This window comes from Lepisosteus oculatus, chromosome 4 (assembly GCF_040954835.1).
Source record: "Lepisosteus oculatus isolate fLepOcu1 chromosome 4, fLepOcu1.hap2, whole genome shotgun sequence".
Classification (NCBI taxonomy): Eukaryota; Metazoa; Chordata; class Actinopteri; order Semionotiformes; family Lepisosteidae; genus Lepisosteus; species Lepisosteus oculatus.
In genome coordinates this window covers 33,430,802-33,453,537 of record NC_090699.1, presented here as the reverse complement: position 1 = coordinate 33,453,537, position 22,736 = coordinate 33,430,802, and the positions used below count along the sequence as shown (strand labels likewise).

General features: G+C 36.2%; 1 protein-coding gene across 3 annotated transcripts in view; it reads right to left on the bottom strand.

Annotated features, from left to right (window-relative positions):
- The window catches only part of mypn (myopalladin), a 68,471-nt gene extending 47,690 nt beyond the window's left edge, over window positions 1-20,781 (bottom strand). The window contains exons 1-7 of one of the 3 annotated variants that reach the window (XM_015347633.2): window positions 20,388-20,781; window positions 17,390-18,346; window positions 2,483-2,658; window positions 1,902-1,953; window positions 1,316-1,448; window positions 811-882; window positions 16-157 (exon numbers count right to left, since the gene is read on the bottom strand). In XM_015347633.2, the coding sequence (XP_015203119.2) occupies window positions 16-157; window positions 811-882; window positions 1,316-1,448; window positions 1,902-1,953; window positions 2,483-2,658; window positions 17,390-18,345 (1,531 nt within the window). In that variant the 5' untranslated portion in view covers window position 18,346; window positions 20,388-20,781. The remainder of the gene's footprint in view (window positions 1-15; window positions 158-810; window positions 883-1,315; window positions 1,449-1,901; window positions 1,954-2,482; window positions 2,659-17,389; window positions 18,347-20,387) is intronic. The other 2 variants (XM_015347632.2, XM_006630790.3) reach the window with 2 other exon arrangements.
- Between the last annotated feature and the right edge of the window lie 1,955 nt (window positions 20,782-22,736).

The following is a 22,736-nucleotide window of genomic DNA, read 5'->3' as shown; positions in this document are numbered from 1 at the left end:
GTTGAAAGAACTTACTCTTTTGCAAAATCCTGAAATCAGGAGAATCATCAATCAAGGTGCCCTCCCTGTACCATTCCACCTTCGGGGACGGAGCCCCTTTGATTCGGCACTCAAGCACAACCAGTTGCCCCTCATAGGCTGTTAAATCTTGAAGAGTCTGTGGAACACGAGATATGGTTTTCAGTAAGATCTGCAAATTGGACGTTACATTAACAATTATTCATAGAGATAGAATATAATCTAAATTGAGCTCATTATAAATTAATTTGATCAATTAAAAAGTAAAAATGACTTTAGATTGGCAGAGAATAAAGAATATCATTTCTTCAATCAGTTCTGATCGACGCCGGATGTTTCTTCCTTGAGAACCTGAAGGATCGCATTTTTACGCTTTTAATGTTCTAGGCTCCCAGCGCCCTCTGCTGGTAGAATTTGAAAATTGTGCAGTACATTAAGACTCAAAATTGAGTATTGGCAAAAGTTATAAAGCCTTCTTCACACCCGAAGAAGGCTCCACGGACAAAACGTTGAGTTTTCTCTCTTCTTTTTTTCAGCATGGAATAAACCTATTACTTTTTATAAAAAGATATGTTCTGTTTCTTTTCATTTTCCTGATTAACCTAATTTGAATCATTGAGATGTAAGGGGCTGTGCAAATAAAAATAAATGTTGTAATTTGAAGAAACTATTTATTTTTCCAACAGTAATTGCATTCTCAGAAAAGACTCCTATTCAAGAGTTACATTTTACAATCAACCCTTAAAACGTAGGGACATGTTAAGCTTAGAGCAGAAAAGAGCAAATTTTTACCTTTGTAAAAACTGGAGCAGCCATTATCGGTCTTCCATCTAAACCCTGGAGGTAGATGTTGGAGCTCTGACTCTGTAGATCATTTACAGAACATGCAAAAGATGTAGTCAGATATACAAGATATCTTAATTCTGCATTGAATTGCAAAATAAAAATGGTGGTTTTGTGATTCTGTTTCAAGACAAAAAAGAGCGATAATGAAAATGTGTTTTCTGAAAGGTCAAACGTTTGAATAGAAATGACTCTAGATGGACAAAAATAATTTTATGCTTTATGATTAACAATGAATGTCTTATGATGTAGAGCTCAAGAAACTAGAAGATGAAGTGCAAAAAGGCTGTAATGACCTCATTTGAGTTAACTGCTCAAGTGCTGTGATTATTATGTTCAGTATAAACTCATTGTCATGCAACGTCACACCGATTCTTGCCACATCTGTGTAAATTGTATGAGAAGAGCAGGTCGCTAAAAGGCCTGTCTCCTCTAGTGGTGTGAGTCAACTGACCTCCTGTATAGGTAACTGAGCAGAAGGCTGAACAACAGGATTCTGGACTGGCTGAGTCTCTTCTTCACAAATGGGCTCTGTCTTTTGTGGTGGAGATGAAACTGAAAATGACAGCGATGTTTTCTTCTGGGCCCTTGGTTTTGAGAGACAAAAAATAAGGCATGAAATCATAAGAGTTCACCTTCATAGTTCTGTTTGCTTGGTTATTTTTTACCAGGTTTCAGCAATTTGTGAAAAATGAAAAATGTGGAAAATCTGTACACTGTTAGTCCGTGGGTATGCATGCAAGAGGATTCTACCAGCAGGAGGAACATGCATGCTCATGAAACTAATGTCAGCTCATTTTGTGGAAAAGAGCAGAATGCCTCTGCAAAATATACGTTATTCTGCATATTAAAATGACACTGCACAGAAATAGGTTTTGCACAATATATAATTTAAGTTGGTCAATATATTTCAGACAAGAGTTATTAGGCAGGCTCCAACAAATGAATAATAATACAGAGTTAAAAATTTAAGTTGTGTCGAGCCAGAACCATCACTGACTGTTCACTAGTCCTCTCTCTGAAATCACACTCATACTTACTGTGCTTTGCTGTCAAAATTCTGTTCACCTTCAGATTCGGAAGAGGAGGCACCTGTGTAAAATGTACAAACAAAATGTTAGTTAAAGAAAAGACAACTGGCTATGGAACCCTTTCATATTACTATAACAATAGTGTCAGAATTACTGAGTACATTAAATGGTATCTGACCCCAAAGGTAGAATTCCAAATATAATTGAATATTACTATTGTATATAATAATGGTTGGGCATAAAACAAGCGTGACAAGTCAAAGAGTTTTTTTTTGTAAATTGCACTGTAATGAATTGTCACAGTTCTTCCGAAAAAAAAAATTCTTAGCATTACAACATTTAAAATGTTTTTGATTGAAATGAATGAAATACCAGCTATTTTTACCAGCACTGTACAACTGCACTTCTACAAAAACTGCTTGAAATGACTACACCTCATCTCTAGGAAAGCAATGCCTTTTGTCTGATTGCTGTAATGGATAATAGGGAGACACATGCCAAGAAGAAATAATGGTTGTAACCAGATTACATGTAAAGAATCAAATAACTGCAGTGCATTTATTAGACAATGGGAAGTAAAAAAGCTTCACCCTCTATGTAGATCTCTGCAGAAGTGGAATCTGTGCCATAGAAGTTGGAGGCAAAGCAAGAGTAGCGTCCAGTGTCCTCCTCAAATGCCTCGGTAATGATCAGGGAGTGCAGCTCCCCATCATTGAGAATCTGAATGTCAGGACTGTTCTCTAACTCCTTACCCTCACAGAACCACCTACAAGACAAACACAGGGACTCTGTGACCCTCGGTGACTGAGTAATAGTCATCATAATCAGCAATGAATAGGCTCATTTCTGAACTGTGGGGCCTCCTGTGTGGACTTTTCATGTTGTATGTGGGTGAGTTTTCTCCCTTCTTCCAAAGATGTACTGGTTAAGTCAATTGGCATACATCTCAAGAAACAATATATGAAACACAAATCTACATTATGCAAAAGACACCTTTCTTCTGGGCCTTCTCTAGTTTTCCCCAGTCAGTCAAATGAAACACAGGATACACATGAGCCTCCAAGGATGATGAGAAATTAATAATCTTCACAGAAAGCTTCTAACTTCACATTTGAGAGAGTTTTGTGTTGCAGACTCAGGAGCTGGATCACCAAACCTATTGAATAATAACAAAGCTTTTCCATATGTAAACCATTTTACAGCATAGCATTTCATATGGTTATTGTAATAATAATAATTTTATTATTACACCTGTATGTAAAAAACTCCTTTTGAAAGTCACCCAAACATTAAACAAACAATAATAAATTAAACCTCTATTTGTTGTCAGCTGACAACTCTGATGAAAATAGAAACGAGATAGAAGCTGGAACTGGAGCCTGACAAATCCCTACTACTAGGAACAGTCCTGTTTCTAGAAGCAATTTGAAATGCAGCTAATGAATGGAAAAACAGTCAAATTAAATAATTTGATAAATTAAACGTTCAATCAAGTAATTGAAAGTTCAGTTGGAATGAAACCCAGCAGACACCACAATACTTTGGGACTACAGTTGAAAATCCCTGCCTTATACAAATACATGGAATTATTCAGATGACTGATTGACTGAAAACATGTGACTAATCAATTAAACCCTCCTTGAAAGACAAGCTGCACCTTAACAGGTGTGTGCAGTATGTAATTACCCCAGCTTCAAGGCTGTAGCCACTTGTACGGGCCCTTTATTTTTCCTTGATGTTTTACCAGCATTTGTTTAGGCAGATCTCTCTTAATGAGAGGAACATACTGCACAAAAAGGCTGAAACATTGTCATTGCTCTGATGTAAAACAAACAATTGTCATGTGCCAAGGTTGTCCCAGTATTTGGACAAAAGATGAGTTCATTTTGAGTCTGAGATTTCACTGAGTTGTGTTTGGATTTATTTATTGTAATTTTTCAACAAATTCTTTAAATATTTATGTTTGGACCGAACCCAACGAAAAGTCTGGGAATAGAACCAACTGGTGCAAGATTAATATTTAGTTTAAACCCACACTGACAAGAATGGCTCACTAACTACATGATGAGTACTCATTAAATGTCCATAACTCAGTTTGTCAAATTACTGATTTTTTAAATGGTATTGGCATCACAAGATTCAACATGACATAGCAATATCAGAGAAACCAAAGTCTGAAAATCCCAGCTTTCAAACATCATTTATTAGGTGCTAGAAATGAAACCTGAGACCCTTTCACAAAAAAACATAAACCAAAACAAGGTTTCTCCACAAGGAGAAACATTTCTTCACAAGGATGTCCGGTGTATCTTAAAATTACTAGCAGATATTTTTAAGAACTTTTTACTGTATTACTCAACAGTTTCAATGTATGTTTTAATAAGGCAAATGAAAACACCGGCTGTATACCTATACCTGATGTTTACAGCTTTAGTATATTGATGTCTCATACCTTCAGCATTTTTACAGTTGTACATACTCTTGCACATTAAGCAAAGCATCAGATAATTTCAGTTCACTGCTAAGAATTTAATAGTCTACCTATCTTTCACATTTAGTGTTCGTTTCTTTGTAAGATTCCAAATTCAGCTTCCAATTGTGACAAGTGAATAGTTCTACAATGGCAACATCTCCCCAGAACTACAGAAACTTTGTATAATCTACATGGTATAACTCTTCCCCACAAGTCTTATGCTCTTCTAAACTGATTTAGGAGACCCAGGAAACTTGCTGAATTGCAAACACTGATGGCCACTGCTGGGAGCACACAGTCTAGGATATTACTTTACAACCTCCTAGAATTTCATTCTTAAACAATTCACAAAGGAGAGTTCCCAAAATTTAATTCTAATTTTCCATTGTAATTATTGTATAGTTTTTGGAGTCTCATGTTGTTTATCTCCATTCTTAACTTGCACAAAGCATTTTTGTGTCAGCAACATAAATACAATTTTTGGTGACTTACTGTATAACTGTCTATTAGGGGGAAAGAGACATGTTAATAGAAGTGATGTATCTGTTTTACCACCACTGGCATACAGCTGATGAAAGTACCATTCAATCTGCTTATTAAAATGTCAGTTTGATTCATGATCTGCCTGTTAGAAAGAAAAATTAAAAGTTTATTCCAGGGTATTATTTTGGTAATAAATTTGATAATCTTCCATTGTGTGTGTTGTTTTGGGAAAACAATTCTTTGCACAGTACTCAGGCGCTTTGTATGCATACATTTTTCAGATTTTAAAAAGGGCCATACAGTCCTCCTTGAGATTTCAAAATGGTTTTCCATTTTCTTCTAACTGACATAATGCAGACTACTCTGTGATGCTTCCATGAGTAAATAGCCATGTATACCCTATTTTGAGTACCTAGTTTTAGTCTCAGATGAAATATGAAGCCTTCCTTTTAAGAGTAAAAATACTCAGACTTCAATAAATCCAATGTATACTATTCTAATCATATTATAAGTATTACCTTTATCTATTAAATAATAATTCTATATATTTTCCACATAGAGTAAGACTACCTAAATAAAATTTTAATATTGTTACAAATGTATAGATTTTGATTACACCTCATTAGGACACTCTCATGTATTGCAGAAACAGAAATGAAGGGACTCCAAGCTCTTCATTAGTTTAAATGACTTCTTTCCTTCTAGTATTTGTAAAAAGAAAACTTCCATATTTTTGAAGGGTGCTTAATGCTTTTTTTAATCACATGTTTGTTTATGGGTTCCAAATTTATACTTATATTATATTATTTTCTTGTTAATATATTTAGAAAATGTTAAAAATGAAACAATCCACTTTCTGCAAATATCCCTGTGGTCATGGTTGACGATGTGGTTCGGGCTATGCTCAGAATTATAGTTTTGTTACTACCTTGCAATCTTTATGTACTACATGTTAATACTGTACATCTTATGACTTTGAGCCCTGGTAAAACCTGGATATTCTCATTAACATAGTTCATGTAGCATTGGTGGACCGGCACATAAACTATATTTATGAGAATTAAAAGATATACATACATCCAACACAATATTGAGAACATTAAACTAGAGCTTTATATAAAGAAACATGAAGATCACTGTGAGTGAGAGTAGCTCTCCAAAGTGTAACTGCCCACTTTAATAGTGTCCAACCTGAAACATTTTAAATAACCATTTGATTAAATAACCTTCCCATTTTAGAGCAGATTAGTTGTACAGCAGAAAAGTAGCTGTGCAGCACTTGATCAAATGACAGAGAAATATTTTAAGTGTTATGGACCCTTCGAAACATGGACCACTTACAGTGTTACAAAAGTTTATAAAGAAGACTGTCCATAGTTTTTTTCTCCACTTTATTCTAAGGTATTTCTAAGTTAAATAAGGCTTAGCTATCATGCAGAAAACTTTGTAATCCCGTTCTTCAAACTCTCTGGTAGTCTGAAGGACATTTTTCTCAGCTCCAGTAGAAGGAGCATGCATTAAATTCTGTTTGACACATTCTCTGCATCTTTGACTGTTTTCCAAACAATACTCACTTTTCAGTTCTCAGGTTCTTGTTTTGCTTCAGCCACAGCTTTAATATGTCCTTCACTTAATTAAAGGAATTACAGTACATCCTTACTATAGGGATTCACTCTCAGTAGTTTCAGAAAACACTGGAGAGCTCTTCTGTATTGTTGAAGCAGCTTGGTTCTGTTGGCTGTGTTTCAAGCAAGAGTTTGACAGTTCATACTTCTACCCCAGCTATTTTTTTTATTATACATGCTTGCCAAGCTATTCCTGACACCCCGCAGGACAACTGTTTCAGAATTAAGAATAGTAACTTCCTCATAAAACCTTCATGTGGCAACGTACGTAAAAACCTCTGTTACTCCTGGAAATACCACATAAAAGGTCAGTTTTTTAAGTCAACGTTTGCTTGGTCAACCTGAATGGTTTCCTCACTTTGTTCTTTTTAACTCAAAATAAAAATCTGATAACACTCTGAGAGCAAAACTAATGTTAATATTTGCACTTATCAGAGTATCAGAGTTGTTCCTGCTTTTGCAATTACTCTCAGGACCCTAAGAGGAAAGATTTTGGGGAAACACCTGTACAGTCCATGCTGTGCGTAGTCCCGTTCTGGTACATATTGTACGACATATGACTTAAGAAATATAGAAAAATAATTTCCGCATTTAATTTTATAATATTTTAACAAGTGAGAGATAATATTTACCACTGCTTAGCCCTGTCTTGAAAACCATGTTATACCATCATCAAATTAGTTATTGAAATCCACCTTGTAATCACATTGTTAAGCTTAATCCACAATTACTCATAACTGTGAGAGACTTTCCTATTTAATCAACCCAGTAGTGATTTCAGAAATTAGTAAACTCAAGAAAATGTTGTTTTTTTTATGCTGGTAGAAATCAGTTAAATTTTTTAATCCCATTTTTCTAGTTTTCAAAACAGAAATATAGCATCACTTTATTTTTCCTTACACAAAGCTTTAGGTATGATGTAGTTTTTATATTTCCACACATTTAACAAATAAAAAAATGTAGCATCATCATAATAATTTATTAAGTATATTAATATATTAAAACGTTTTATTATATTTTAGAATTTTCTTTTTAGAAAGCAATTCACACTTTTGCCTTTTCTCTTTTTTGTCCCTCCGATAACTGTAATTTTAGTATTGTAGGTGTATTTTCTTGGTAGAATAAATAACTCAAGGTGAGGGGTTGACTAAATAAAGCACCAGGAAGGCACTAAAACAGATAGTTCAGCTGTGATCCAAAGCTTTCACTCTTCAGCTTCAAGCTTCATCCTACAGTACACTTGAGCTCTTGCTTCAGTAACAGCTACAGAAGCCACCCTGAATCTCTGTAATCCTCCAGCCCTACAGATGCCAGCTGACTGCACCATTCACAGTGACAGCCCTAGGCCTGTCAAGCTCCTCAGAGTGCATACATTCGCCACTGCGATTTCTCTGCAGTGATGATAGATATATTTGGTCTGCTGTGCCTGCGGGTTGCTGCCATGGTCTTAGAGGACTGCTCATGTCATATTTTTAAAAACTTTAACATGGGAAGGAATGCTATATTCTTCAGCTCTCGTCATAAGTTTCATATATCACACACAGACAGAGCTGCTGAAGGAATGGGGCCAGATTTGGACACTGCTGCAACTACTTGATTTATTCATTTTAAAGCATCGATGTTAATATACAAATGTTAATCTCTGTACATTTTACTATATTAGATATCTCTTTTCATTCACAGTTTCCACAAATCCAACGCTTAAGATTTTAAATGATAGAATTGATGACAATTCTAAAATCTTTACGGTATCCAATTTGTATCACATATCTTAAGATAACAATTGTCGACTGCTCAGAAATTTCAGAGTAGCATTGTGGCAAGATTAGCTGAAAAGACTACATGGCTAACAGTAACAGTTAATTTATAATACTGAAGATTTAAAATTAACGTATGGTTGGATGAAAAGTATTGCCCATTCTGCGCCTGTTTGTGTTTATGTCTCAAGAAAAAATCCTGCCCCCAAAAGTGAAGTGTGAAACATCAAGATAACAATGTATAGGCCTTGATGGATCCTACTAGCACTAATTGCTGCACTATAAAAGGGTTTACTGTTCTCTAACTCTGACAGCAATTTTTCACTGGCATGACAGAGCAATCCTGCAGGAGTCAGACTGGAAAGGGTTATACACTAATGGAATTAACTATTGTATAATAGTAGTATATCTGCGTGTTTTCAAATTATGGTGCTGGTTTTGGGGGGGTGTACAGTATTTCCTGAAATGCTAAAGAGTGATATTGTCTTGAGAATTTTGTATTATAATTTTTTTTGTCCAAATTCTGTTCTTGTTTTGGTGCTGCTTTTTTAACTGCCTCCTAGTGCAACACAAAGAATAATATTATAACAGTATTGAAATAGTTATTCATTTATAGACTACATCAAAGCTCAAATGATTTTGCTCTAAAATTGTTTTCTTTTGATTTTGGGATGAGTATCAGAGAGTAAGTCCTGTTCGCAATATAACTTACTAAATTTCTTTTTATTATTCTAGGTTATTATTAACAGGTTTCCTATAAGTAAAGCTACATTACAAGTAGGCTTTATCACACAACCTCTATGCTCATTTGTTTTAGTAGAGGCTGTTGTGAAGACTTCAAAGTCAATATAAACAAGAAAAGTGAAAGTTTAGATAGAGTTTTCTCCAGCTTACTCTCAAAATACTTGGATGACACCTAAACTGGCAGTAATGTGTTTGTCATTAATTATGTTCAAGCTAACTACAATCAACTTGTCTTGAACGAAACGCCTGATAGACAGTGAAATCTGCACAGTCCCTTATTTCACTAGATTTATAAACTTGAACAAAATATCTCCAGATAACTGACTTACCCCCGTTCACTCTGTGATCTCTGTCAAGTGTTTTCAGTGAATTGAAAAATAGTGGTCCAGCAGTAGTCCACTTATAAGTGAAAGGTCCAGAGCTTTCAATAAGACTTCCTTTCTCAAGGTGCCTCTGGATGACTTTGGCAGTCTGGCATTTTTGCGAGATGTCTTTAAGAGTTTCTCAGTTCTTTCGATGTGACCTTTGAAGGGAACTACTGTGCTTGTCTATCAATTCCTGCCACCAGGTTCCAGCCCTTTGTCAGGGCATATGAATACCTCTGAATTCAAAGTTTTTTTTGTCCATTGATTTTGAATGCAAAAATATCTTGAGACTACAAATTTTATGTTTTCTTTCCCAAACAATCCATTTAAAAGCAATAATGTGTGATAAATCCATGTATTGCAGTTGAGATGCTAAACAATAAGTTCACAAGCAAAGTGAACTTGATCAAAGTTAGTTTTGATTCAGTATTCATTCTCATGCATATCATCGAGATCCAGTGGTCCTGGTACATTACTCATACTGCCAGCTTGCCAAACGCAACCCAAACGCTGCAGCTGTCCTATCATTCACATCCCTTGTCAGCTATTTCGTTCTCTCCCATGATCTTTTCAGAAAGTCAAACAGAAAGACAACACAGTTCTTGTTTTCAAGAGCCCCAGTCTCAAATCACTCCCAGCATTCCCTTGCTTTGGCGAGCAACAAATATTGCCAAAACCAATTCCACACAGACTGTGCTTTGCTGTCAGTTTAGCCAGAGATGCTCCACTTTAGGTCTCCTCTTCTCAGCTTTTTTTTTCTCTCACTCCCTCTAAGTTCCTGGGCACAGTCAGGAAATGAGCTCATGACATGGCTCGAGTTACTTGAAATCTCTTTCGGTATTTCACAGCTCCAGGCTTGTCATTGAAACTTCTTTTCCCTCCAAGAGTAATTTCCAGCACAATTTCACGTCAGATTTGAACCTAAGTGACTGGCAGGCTTGCTTTCCCCTCCAAAGATCAGCTGGCAGTGGGGGTACCCTCTGTCTACCAAAATGTCAGGGATGGCATTCTTTGGAAAGCTCCAGATATTAACTGGCACAGAAATGAGACAGTGTTCTAAGCAGACTTACTTATCATTTTTCTTTTTCTGAAAGCTAAAGCTGGTGTCTCATTTTGTCTTCAACAACAGTCACTTATTACTGATTGACATTAGCACCTTAAAGCCACTTCAGGAATTTTCTCTGTGCTCTATTTTAACTCTATGGATGACTTAGGACTGAGTAAGACTTGGTATCCAGTTTCCAAAAAGGCCACACACACATCAGACCTCTTACAATGGGACTCTAAATTAGGCCAAGGCTACACACGTAGATGTTTAAATGAAGAACTGTGCTGGTATCACTGAAAGTGTTTAAAGACCATTGTAGCTGGGACTATCTGAAATTCATACTGGAATAGAAATCTCTCTGTCCTGCCATTTTCCTGTCTAATCATCAATCTCTATTATTTTATAAGAAATAAACTTAATTTATCTGCAAGAAGACATTAAATAAGGATTTTATTTCAAAATATTTGATTTTATTTTATTTCATAAAATATTATGTTATGATCGTTTTCTATTCAGCTTTTAAAAGGAGAAATGTGGACTCTCAAAGAGTACTTCTTTAGCACAGAGTTGATGGAAACCTTTTCTATATTGTTCAAGTTCTAAGAAGCAAACATGTTATAGGAGGTTCCCTGCATTTTGAGTATTCAGGTTCAACACTACAGTATACTCTGGTACTTGCCAGATCTGGCCAGTGGTAATGGAAAGATGGCACTGTAAACTGTTTTGCCAGTCCTCCGCTAAAATTTCAGCTGGGTCTTTTACATTTTACGACAAGAGAAGATGGCACTCCACATAATCGTGACTCCTACCCCTGCTGTGGCGATATCAGAGGGAGAGGGCATTAGAGAGATGATTTGAATAAGAACTGGGTATTCAAAATCGGAGTGTACATGGCAATTAATTATGCTTCTGTGGAGAAACATCAGTGTTTTGGTAAATAAAGAATATTAAAATAAAGCAATTGGCACCCCGTCCAGGGAGTACCCTTCTTTGTACCCTTTCTATACTGGGATAGGTTCTGGCTGCCCCAGGACCCTGAATTGGAAGATGCAGTTAAAAAATGGAGGAATGGATAAAATAAAGCAATTAGGGTTTTTTAATATATTTTAGGAGCTATGATAGGAATTTGATTTTGTGTATCTTATTGATTCTGGACCTATTCTTCTTAGCAAATAATTACCCATATTCTACTTTTGTTCATGTTAAGTTGTTTCTCTGTTACATTTTTATGCCTTGCATAAGTTGCTTGCTGGTTTCCCTACAGCTCTTAATTAGCTGAACCAGTCAGAAGATGGATTGATTTCTGTTATATTTTATAATTTTCCTATCATTTTTATTAATTTGTTCTTTTAATGACCTCATGTCCTATTATTAATAAGTAATAACAGACTGACCTTTTACTGCTTAAAGAGGACATCAATTAGATAACCGATACCTAACAGCAGCTCAGAACATATTAAGTCTCAGAAATACAGACTATAAAATACATATAAAACATTTCCTTAATTACACACTGCCAATTTTATTAAAAAGTCCTCTCAGTATAGGCTCTTACTCTAGGAAATACGCATTCTTCTAGTAACACAGGGAGGAGCAAGGAGATATATGGATGTATATTTGGCCTCTGCTCGTGGTACTTTTGAAAATAAGAACTTTACTGTCTCAGGAGACTGCACTGAGAAGACGGTATTATGTTTAGAGCAAGTAATTACAAAATAAAAATCTTTTATCACAGTTAGAAATCGATTTAAAATGATTTGTTTATAACAGAGTAATGCAAAAATGTGTTGAACTCACATATTAAAAAGCAGTTAAGCTCTGTTGCAGAGCTGATTCTGTGCATTGATCAGTTATTTCAGGTGATACCCACAGCTAAACCTGTATTCAACATTCTGTAAAAGCAAAATCAAGTCTTATAAGTAATCATAATAGTTTAAAGGTGCATATTATGGAATCCTGTTTGTGCCACAGAGAAAAAAAAAGAATTTAAAGGAGCTGACATTGCATTTAAACACAGCAATTATTGTGTCTAAACTAAATAACATTGCATTCTTTAAATGCAATAATTACTAATATTTCCTAATATATTAATGTATTGCAATATATAATATACTATTGTCCCACGCAAAGTACCAATGTCGTTAACAACAAAAGAATATCATCACACTTCTATTTAGTGTGTATATTTTAATTAATTAGTATAAAGAAGCATGTGCACATGTACTCTTGTATACATGAAGTATTTAGTAACACTCTGTGATTTTATGGAAATTAACGTGAAAACATCCCATTTGTTAATTTAGTTTAGTTTCGTTAAAGGGGTCAATGTCCTTTTCAACATTTTCATGCAAAGCAGAAATTACACGGCTTTACAGACACTATTGTTTGTCATTTGTTTTTCTTCTACTGCTGCATGTTTTCTCAGATTTTGTAAAAGTGCTTTGTACATGTGTTGTTACATATTCTTTCTAGCACAGTGCTTGAAGAAGTATAACAGTTCTAATGGCTAATACAGCCATTGTGATATACTCTGAAAAGTTCTACATAATAAAAATTTAACAACAAAACTATTCTTAAGGCAGTGAGGGTCTGACCTTTTATGGTAACACCGCTAGCGAGAGATTGGGGGTTCTGTATTGTGTCAGGTTTCAGTGTTGCATAAATTTAATTAGCAAGGCCTGGTGCCTGAAGGCTAATGGGGATTACATGTAAAATACAGTGTCCAGGCTGAGTAAAGCATAAAACATTTGAAAAGGTCTCTGGCACACCAGAGTAATGTGACACTGTAGACCATAACACTGTCATTGGGTTCAGTCACATTTAAGCCAAAACATTTACGCTTTTTCTTCAAGCACTCTAATATGTATTTTGCTAATTAAATGGATCATATTGATTTCTGTTTGAATTTTACATTCAACTGACTTTCATGTCTTTGTGAATTCAGAACTTTGCACTATGTTGAATATATACAGTATATTGAGGAACCTATTGCTCATTTTCTCTGGTCTACAGATATTATATTTCCCTAAACAAATAAGCATTTCCTCTTTAAAATTACACTGTATTTCAAATGGATAAGAAAGTCACTCAACAGGCATAATAGCATCTCAATGTGCCTGTTTCTTTACAACTTTGTACAGATTGGTAAATTATTTTGTGATTACTTGAACTTGGTGTTTGTTGTTATTTTAGTTCTCCACTCCAAATCCCTCTACACTGTTCATTTCTTCCAAAATTTATTTAGAATCATTGACCCATACACTGTGAATATATACTGTTAATTAGATTTCAGTTCACCTGATCAGAACTTCTCTGGGCAGTTGGACAGAATTGCTTTGGGATATATATCGACATCAAATTCATGACTCAGACTTGGGCATACTGCCAGGGATTGCAGAAGACTCTTCAGGGAGAAAAATATGATATTTCAGTTGCTGAGCCAGAGATTTGAAAATTGTCAAATGTCTCTGTCTCTCAGACTCCAAAGGTAAAAACCCTTTTTTAATAAATTCTATTTCATGAAATGCAATTGAGGCTTGCATAAATTCCCTGACTGCCTGAATGATGGACAAGTTTCTTCTTTGAAGGCTGCAGAGTGTTTAGATTTAACAAAGCTCCTAATTTACATAACAACATTGATGATTTGTTCATTTAAACAATTTGATATTTAAGGCCTTATGTAATGATTTTAAAACAGTTACACATTGCAGAGAAAAAGTTTGTTAAACCCTTACGCAGGTCCTGATATACATATTATACCTGAAACATAATTATGATTTTCTTGAAAGTCTTAATAAAATATGAATACAGCCTGATTGAAGGTACTGTATATCATATAGACAAAAGATATATTGGGATTTTTTAATCAACAAACTCATCCAACAGTAAATATCCTTTTGTGAATACGTACAGTGTGTGAATTCTTAGATTCAGAAACTGGTGGCACCTCCTTGACTATAGTTAAACATTTCCTGTAACTTTTCATCAACTTTTCATGTTTGCTTCAGCTTTCAGGAATGTTGTGTTTATAGAATGACTTAAAATCAGGGACGACTGAGGGTCTCCTGGCGTGACTAGCTTGCTTCAGGTCCTGCTGCAATATTTTAATGTTTAGGTCTGGACTTTGACTTGGCCAATCCAAAATGCAAAATCTCTTCTTCTTTCTTTAGCTATTTTGTGGTGGTTCTGCTTCCATGTTTAGTCGTTGTCTTACTCATTAGGCTCAGCTTCAACTTTGAGATGAGGTTCTTCTATTGATAGTGTTTGGTTTTGTTTCTCATTTTGGCAAAGAATTCAACTTTTGACATGGATGACTAGAAAAAAACTAGTCTTCTTGTAGTCTTGTGGATTGTTCAGGTTGTTTAGGTTCTTTGGCAAACGTGAGAGGTGGAGCAGTGTTCCTTTTAGAGAGCAATGGTTTCTTCTTGGCTATCCTCCCATGAAAACCATTCCCATTGAGTCATTTCGTAATGGTTAACGCACAAGCACTGACATTAGCTACAGCAAGGGAGATCTGCAGATTCTTAAACATTACTCTGGGATTCTTTGTAACTGCTTGGATGATTTTCCAGATTGCTCCTGGGAAGGTCTTGGAAGGATAACTGGTCCTAGGTAGAATCACTTTGGCCTTAATGTTTTCCATTTATAGACTGTCTGTCTGACAGTGGATAGATGGAGCCTCGGTTGTTTAAAAATGTTTTTGTAACCCTCTCCAGATTGATGAGCACCATCTATCTTTTATTATGGCATGATGTCTTTCCACTAAACTGTATATTGAACTTACAAAATTTCTGACCATTATGTAGGATAGAACTGCCCAGATCCAGTCCTTGTTTACTTGTTACTCAATTATTCAACCATGTGATTATAATTACCCCCCTTGAATGTGCTAAGTGAACTAGGGATCCACTTATTATTTCACATATACAGATTCATACACCACTACAATTTAAAAAAAAACATAATGCAATTTTTTCCACATAAGAGTGCACTGATGTTATTTCAGAAGCAGATGATTATTTTGTAAAGACTCTGTGTTTCAACTCAACTGCAAAATATTTTCTTAAAGAACAGCCCTAAATTTATTTTTTACTGTACAAAGTAGAAAACCGTGCTTCTAATAAAAAAAAACCACGAGAAAGCACAGATTTGCAGTGTAAAAGAAAGATTTACCAGGAGTCCTGCTGTTTACTCTCACTCTCATAAAAGAAGAATGGTCTTGTCCCGAAACACCTCTGTTTAATAAATGTCTCTTTAATTTAATTTCTTTGTGTTTTATGACCAACATTTTCAAGCTGTGTATCTAACAGATGCAGCTGGTTTCAAAGATAGATATGTGGGTGACAAGCACATACCTATTCAGACGGACATTTACACAAAAAGAGTATTCATCTTGAAAAAAAAAAACAGCAGCATGGCAACATTAGTGGCGCCGTATCTTAATAAGTTATGTTTTTATGCTGTGAGCTTAAACAGTATTTTGTCGTGGTGTCTGCCATTTTATTTATTACTCCTTCACCACCGAGAACACTCAGCACAGTTATTTGATCTAAAGGTTAAAGAATAAAAAATTGATCTTAAATGTTTAACAAAGCCAGAACACAAACAGTGAAGGACAAGAAACTCTCACTGTATGGCATGACCTGCCCTTACAAGCCTTCGAAATTCTGCTAGCATTTTTTTTATTATGCTTATAAATATTTAGATTCATTTATGAGAATAAGAAAGATCCACACTAGTGGCCTAGAAGACACATGATTAAAAATGTTGTGATGAAAGGAGCAAAAACCCATTCAAACCATTCTGGTGTGACAGTGAACATGAGCTGAAAAATTGGCTACTTTATCCTTTTGTTGCAGCAACTAAATTAACAAAAGGGATGTTTTCATGTTAATTTCCAGAAAAGTGCACTCTTGTCAGATAATTAATCATTTAGGTACTGGTCTCCTAAAAATTCTTATAATTCATTCTTTTTTTTTCATCTGACGCATGACTATATACTGCAATATCCAAAAAGGACAATTTGACCGAAACCCTGACTGTATATTTCATTGTAAACAGTAACACCTGATATAGTGGAAAGTGTTGTTTTTGAGAAAAACAAAATGACTGTCATGTTTCTCATCCAGTATAGTCATTACCCTAGACATCTCCAGTCTCTGACCAGTTTCTCAAGTGGTATTCCCTAAGTGGCAGTGCACAACCAGCTGAGCAGTGCCAGGAGTGGATGAGTTTGTGTCAGCCAGGTTTTTAGCTTCCCGCTCAATCACATTTCTTCTGACTTCCTCCACCTTATGAACTCAGCACTATGCTTTATGGCCCCATGTGCTCTTATTGTGTGTAATAGTGTGTATGGCAGGTATATTTGAATTGACTGTTACTCACACCTCAATGTTACCAAAAACAGACACAATGGTTTGTCGAAAAAGAATATTTGGACTACACTTATATGACCAAACTTTCTCCAACTTTATATAAAAGCCTATCTATTTAAGAGAGAAGCCTGGAGATTTTATTATTGGCTTCAGAGTAATCCTGGTTATTTTATTTTTATAGAATCTGAGTTCACCTTCTCTCTAAAGCTTTATTATAAATCACTTTCTGCAAATGCCTGGGAGTCACATAAAATTAATGAGCAAAGGTTGGTATGGAAAAAGCAAAAACAGAACCAACATTTATCTTGTATTTCAGGCCCTGCTGGGAACAAGACCCGTAGAGCTATGAAAAGTCAATTGGCCAGAGAGCATAAAGATTTACTAATTTTTCTGCGTATCCCAATAAGATATGCAAACAGCAGTTTATTCTTATTAAGTGGTATCTTAAACACCAGTAGATAAAAAATAAAGGCAAGCAAAATGACACCAAAACATACTAAATACATAACAACTAAAAACACTCCAGAAGGTAATTTTATTCTACAGGTCAACCGCTTTTAATACCTTTTTTCAAAGTGCGATCTGTAACAGCTTGTCTCACAGTTAGTGGGTGCCCAAGCTCTCTTACCTGACTTCAGGTAGAGGGAATCCTTGAACAATGCAATCCAGCTGCACCTTGCTGCCCTCTGGCACCTCTCTGCTCTTGAGTTTTTGAATGAACCGTGGAGGTTCCCCGATTGGCTCCTCCATTTCGTAGGACCTGGAGGAAGACTCGAGCTCACAGCTCTCTGACACTCCAGTGTCCGACGATTCTTCTTCTGCATTTGTCTCCTGTCCATACACATCGGTTTCCTCGTGGTAGAGGTTGGCTTTTGTGTCCAGTTGACTGGCCAAAGGAGCTATGGGTCTTTCTCTTTCTTCTGCGTTGTATGGAAACACTGACTCGTCCAGCTGAGTCTTTGCCTGGTACCTGCTTCTGTGGGCTTTACATGATCTGGGTCTAATTCTCTTAGAACTGTTGGCCTTAAAGAGGGAACTCAATTCCTCAATGAAGTCAGCTGCCTTATTAAGGAATTCCTTCTTGGTTGGGGTTTCAACTCCATATGGAGAATTTCTCACTGTTTTTTTAAGATCCTGTGGTGTTTCCCTGGGACCTCGGTTGCTCTTGATCACATTCTCCTGGTGGAAACTTTGAAATGCTGGCTTGACTTGCGACAGTGCAGTGGATGCTGAAAACTGCTTATTAGGGTTAGGTGTCACGGGACTATTTTGCTCATGGGCTGCATAATTTCCAACATTGGGCTGAGATTTCTCTTCTTGTGCTCCTTGGCCAATGGCTTGACGAGCAAGGTTGACACTTTTGTCCAGTTCTTCTTGGTTTAGAAAGGCTGACAGGTCTAGGAATTCATCCTGTGCTATTAACTCATCTGACTTGCCTGTAATGTTTCCATAGAATGGAAGGTGTGAAGTGGCTTCTGATCGGCTGACTTCACTGTGCTTCTGGTGGATTCTGGATTCGGCCAGGTAGCTTTCTCTTAAAAGCTGGGATATAGATGTAGAAGCTTCCAAGTTATTCTCTTGCATCCTGCAACAAAAGTTAAAACAAAAAAACTATTTTGCTTAGGGTTTATTTTAAAAGAATTTTAAAAATAATTTTAAATTTAAAAGAATCTCAAAACTATGTATAAGCTGCTTACCATATCCCTGCAAATATCATTCTTACTTTAGAGATAAATCTATCTTAAATTAAACAAACACTGGACTGAAGTAGTCTTGATGCCAAAAAACTAATACAAGCTGATTTTACCAGTCAGTGAAGTTTTCAGTCTTTGGAATGTGCAATAGCTTTGACATTTAGGGAAATGAGTTCTGCACAGTCCAGCTATCATCTGTATCTAAGAAGTTTTGGTCATAGACCAGTTGGTGAGCGCCCTTTATCAACAGAGTCCCTAAACATTTTTGCCTGGAACAAATCTTCTTAAACTAATTTTTGAATTGTATTTAATTTTATATGACTTGTATTATTATTTTGATTTTAGAATTATTATTTAGATATTTAATTATTTAGTAGATGTACTATTTGAGAACTAATCTTCCATTTAGGACATTTTCATATTGCAAGATGTTACAGAGTCCCTCTTATATGTATTCACAATACAAGAGGATAAAACTATATATTGATAACTACCTTCTGCTACTCAATAGTAATTGAATTTCCTTAATATTAATAGCAACCATTAATGGCTGGAAATCCAATGGGGTAAGCAGAAACAGGGGTGAGTTTTACTGTTTACTGTTACAGGGGTGCATTTACAGTTTCCTTTTACTGTTCTGGGTGAGAACCCACAGAAAATGAACATAGTGACCTTCTGTCTGAAGATGCCACAAGCTTGTGTATAAGCCCCATCAGACCTAGAGGTACGCTGAAGAGCAGAAGGAAAGGTTGTGAGTGGGTTTTAAAAGAAAAAGGCAAAATCCTAGAAAGTCTGGTAAAACAAAAGATTATCTTTGGACAATGGATCTGGCTGTAAATTTTGGACCTGATGGCAACATGATCAGTGGAGAATCCTGGTTATTATATTTTCCAGCAATAGATTCAGCTGGAAGACGATCCACTCACACAACCAGAATGATCTTATCTATATTTTGCATCACAATTGTACAGAAAATGCAGACAGATGAAGATGCAGTGGTAGCTGAAAGAGTTCTGCTGCTAATGTCATTGTGGTATTGATTTGAAAAACAATAACTCAACACATCAACCAAGCACTGAACCCAAAAAGATCTAGGTGGTATGAAAGACATCTGGATAAAGGAAGTGACAAAGTTCTTAACCTACAGGGCATAATACTCTTGTATAACATAAATTGTTGTTAAATTGTAAAATGCTTCTCGAAAAAAGATAGGATTTGTTTTCATCGTTGTTGGCAAAATCATTTCAATGCTTGTAAAGTGCTTGGCTTCTGGGTGATGTTGAATGCAGCAATGGGATAGGGCCCACAGATGCTACTGACACTCAAACCAGAGCAATTAAGAAAGCTAGCATTGCCCTTCCAACAGACCTGTTACTGCAGCTGTTGTGTACATTAATCCCGAGTGCACAGCCTCCTTCAGCCCCGAGCTGAAAGCTAATTATAGCAAGGCGTGTCACTTTACTTAAAAAAAAGAGAAAATAAACCTTTTTTTTGTTTTACATGCCATGTATAGGTTCTTACATTTGCTGGCCTAGTATGATAAAAATGGATCAAATTAATCTAGATGTGCTTAATAATACCTCAAAAGGCTTGCAGCCAGTCTAGAATGTTTTGGAGAGGAAAAAATAATATCTCCTGCAGGGCACTTGTTACATTTCATCTCTGTTACTTGGCAGAAATAGAAGCACTTCTACTTAGGAGTCCTGCTTATACTCTGAATAAACTGAGCACAACTGTTTTACTGTCACTGCCAGCCCCAGTCAAATAGGATAATCTAGGATTGAACGCAAGCACATAATTTACACAAGCTTTTGGACAGCAGCATCTCTGTGACTTGGTGAGTAAAGGACAAAAAATATTTCTCTGTGCCACCACCTGAACCCAATCGCCCCACACAAGCAGAAGCTGTGAACAGTTTAACAGGATGTTTACCTTCTGATTAACCCAGAAGCTGCCGTCTAGATCTGAGAATCCTCAAGCTGGAACTGAGGTAAGAGACAGTGGTCAAGTCCTCCAGGCCCTCCAGGGGTGAGCAGGAAATTAGCTGCAGCCCAGGTCTCCTTTTTTTGTGCTGGAAGTTAACCTTGAAGTTTGGGTTAAATGGCGGCAAGAAGCTTGGGCAAACTGTCACCAGCAAAAAGCAGCAACATTTGTCAGCTTGCTGGGTCCCAGGTTATTTTTGGGCAGCACGGACCATGTGCCTGGGAAGCATTCCACCTCATTGGGCAGGAGAGGCTTCTGCAAAGGATTCCTGCAGCGGAGAAGCACCTATGGTGATGTGTCAATCTCCTCTTTAACAACGCCTGTAGAGCTCCCTCAAGGAGATTCTCCGGGGACCTCTGCTGATTCATCCAACAGGGTGAGCTGCATATGCAGCTGGCATCAGATAACCCAGTGTAAAACTCATATACCTCATATTCATATACAGTACACAGACAGGAACGCCAATGGCAAGATAACACTTTACTGCTGCATTCTTAGCTTGTTGGGTTGAAGTTCCAAGAATGCTTGTCTCTTGTCAGGTGGGAAACACCTCTCAATCTGAGTTGGCATGCACAATGTTGCAAGGAAGAATTCCCAGATCTGTTGTGCAACAAAACTCAACACATTGAAGTTCTAGTTCTATTAACACCTAAGTGTTTCCTTTGCTTGCAATAATGAGCTGGATGTCAGCTTTTAACATTGATAGCTATTCTTGGCTATCAAAAACAGCAGCTTTCTGTAGGAGAATGAACAATACAGAACAGAAAATCAAAATACAAAAAAAATCATGACAGGGAAAGATCAAAATGCATAACAAGAAGAAGACAAAATCATTTTTTTAAATGTAGCGAAAAAATAAATGTTGAAAGTCTAAACTGCAATTCAGCTTCAGCATTTGCCTTTGTAAGGAAGCTCCAAACTATTACTTTGTTTTATGTCCAGATGATTATTCTATAGTGCATATATTTTTTATCATAGATATAATTAAGTTATACATTATACTGTATATCACCTATAATAATCTGTTTATACAATATTTAAACGATTTCACCATGAATGAGATATTGGAGCTATTTCCTTAAAAGCTATACAATCCCTATCTTGCTTAATATGCAGAGATTCATAAAGACAAATATGTAACTGCTAATATGGAATAGTATGGTGATAAACATAATGTCTCTTGAAAAATTATGAGGACTAAAACCGGTCACTGATTGAGGAAGGTGAAAGGGGAAAAGGGCAATCATAATTTTGACATCTGAATTATGATTTCAAACAAGACAAAATCCAATCTGAAATGTATCCATCCATCATAAAGCAGGTGGAGGATAAAAATAGAATTGAGGGTTTTCAGCCAAGTGTCAGCTGCTATCACTATGAAAATAAAAATATTCATCGCTCAGCTCAAAGTAAATTGTTTGTTCTGACTCAAATGCTGTTTTAACAGATGGTATATTGAAGGGTCTCTGCTGGTCTGCCCCGGACACAATCTATATTTGTGTATGCTGGCTTCATGAGAGGGATGACACCAAGAACAAAACCTAAATAGACGTGAAGTCAAGACCTCTGCATGTAGTGACGTCCAAAAGCCTATACGTCAAGTCAGCTGCCAGCCTATCAGCTACTCTTATCCTTTCTGATTTCAACCATGGACACCATCTCCTGCCAAAATATCTGGGAAATGTAAACTGGGTGTCTGTCACTTAATTGGAGGAAAAAAGAAAACCACACCAGCCGTACTAGCTGTCCCCTTTTTTGGGGCTTAGTTCATCTCAGCCTGAAGGGCAAATATTTGTAATATATGTCAGCTCCCCACTTCAGTGTGAATTGAGAAACTTGCTGAAGAGCCTGAATCCCACCTTGATGTGTTCTTACAGAAATTTAAAGTGAATGGGACAATAGAGATACGGAGAAAATTCAAAGATTTTTTACACCTGTTTATTGTTAAAGATCCCTTTCTTTACAACAATATGCAATACACAACATACGCTCTATAAGGCCACATAACAAGCTAGAAAGTATATCAGAAACATGCTTATTTTGGTTCTGCACTTTGTCTCATTCTTATAAAGCCTCCTAATTATAACTGTTCTCTGAATGAACTAATTTCATGTTCATAAGCAAAGGATATCATCTTCTAAATAGGTGTACTGTATTTTTCCCCAACACTAACTGAACTAACCTTAGAGGTTTCAGTATAAAATAAGGAAAAGGAATATTTAAAAAAAATATATATGCCTAGGCAATTGAATACATCTTTGTCCCTGAATTTACTTTTCTAATTTATTATAGGCCACA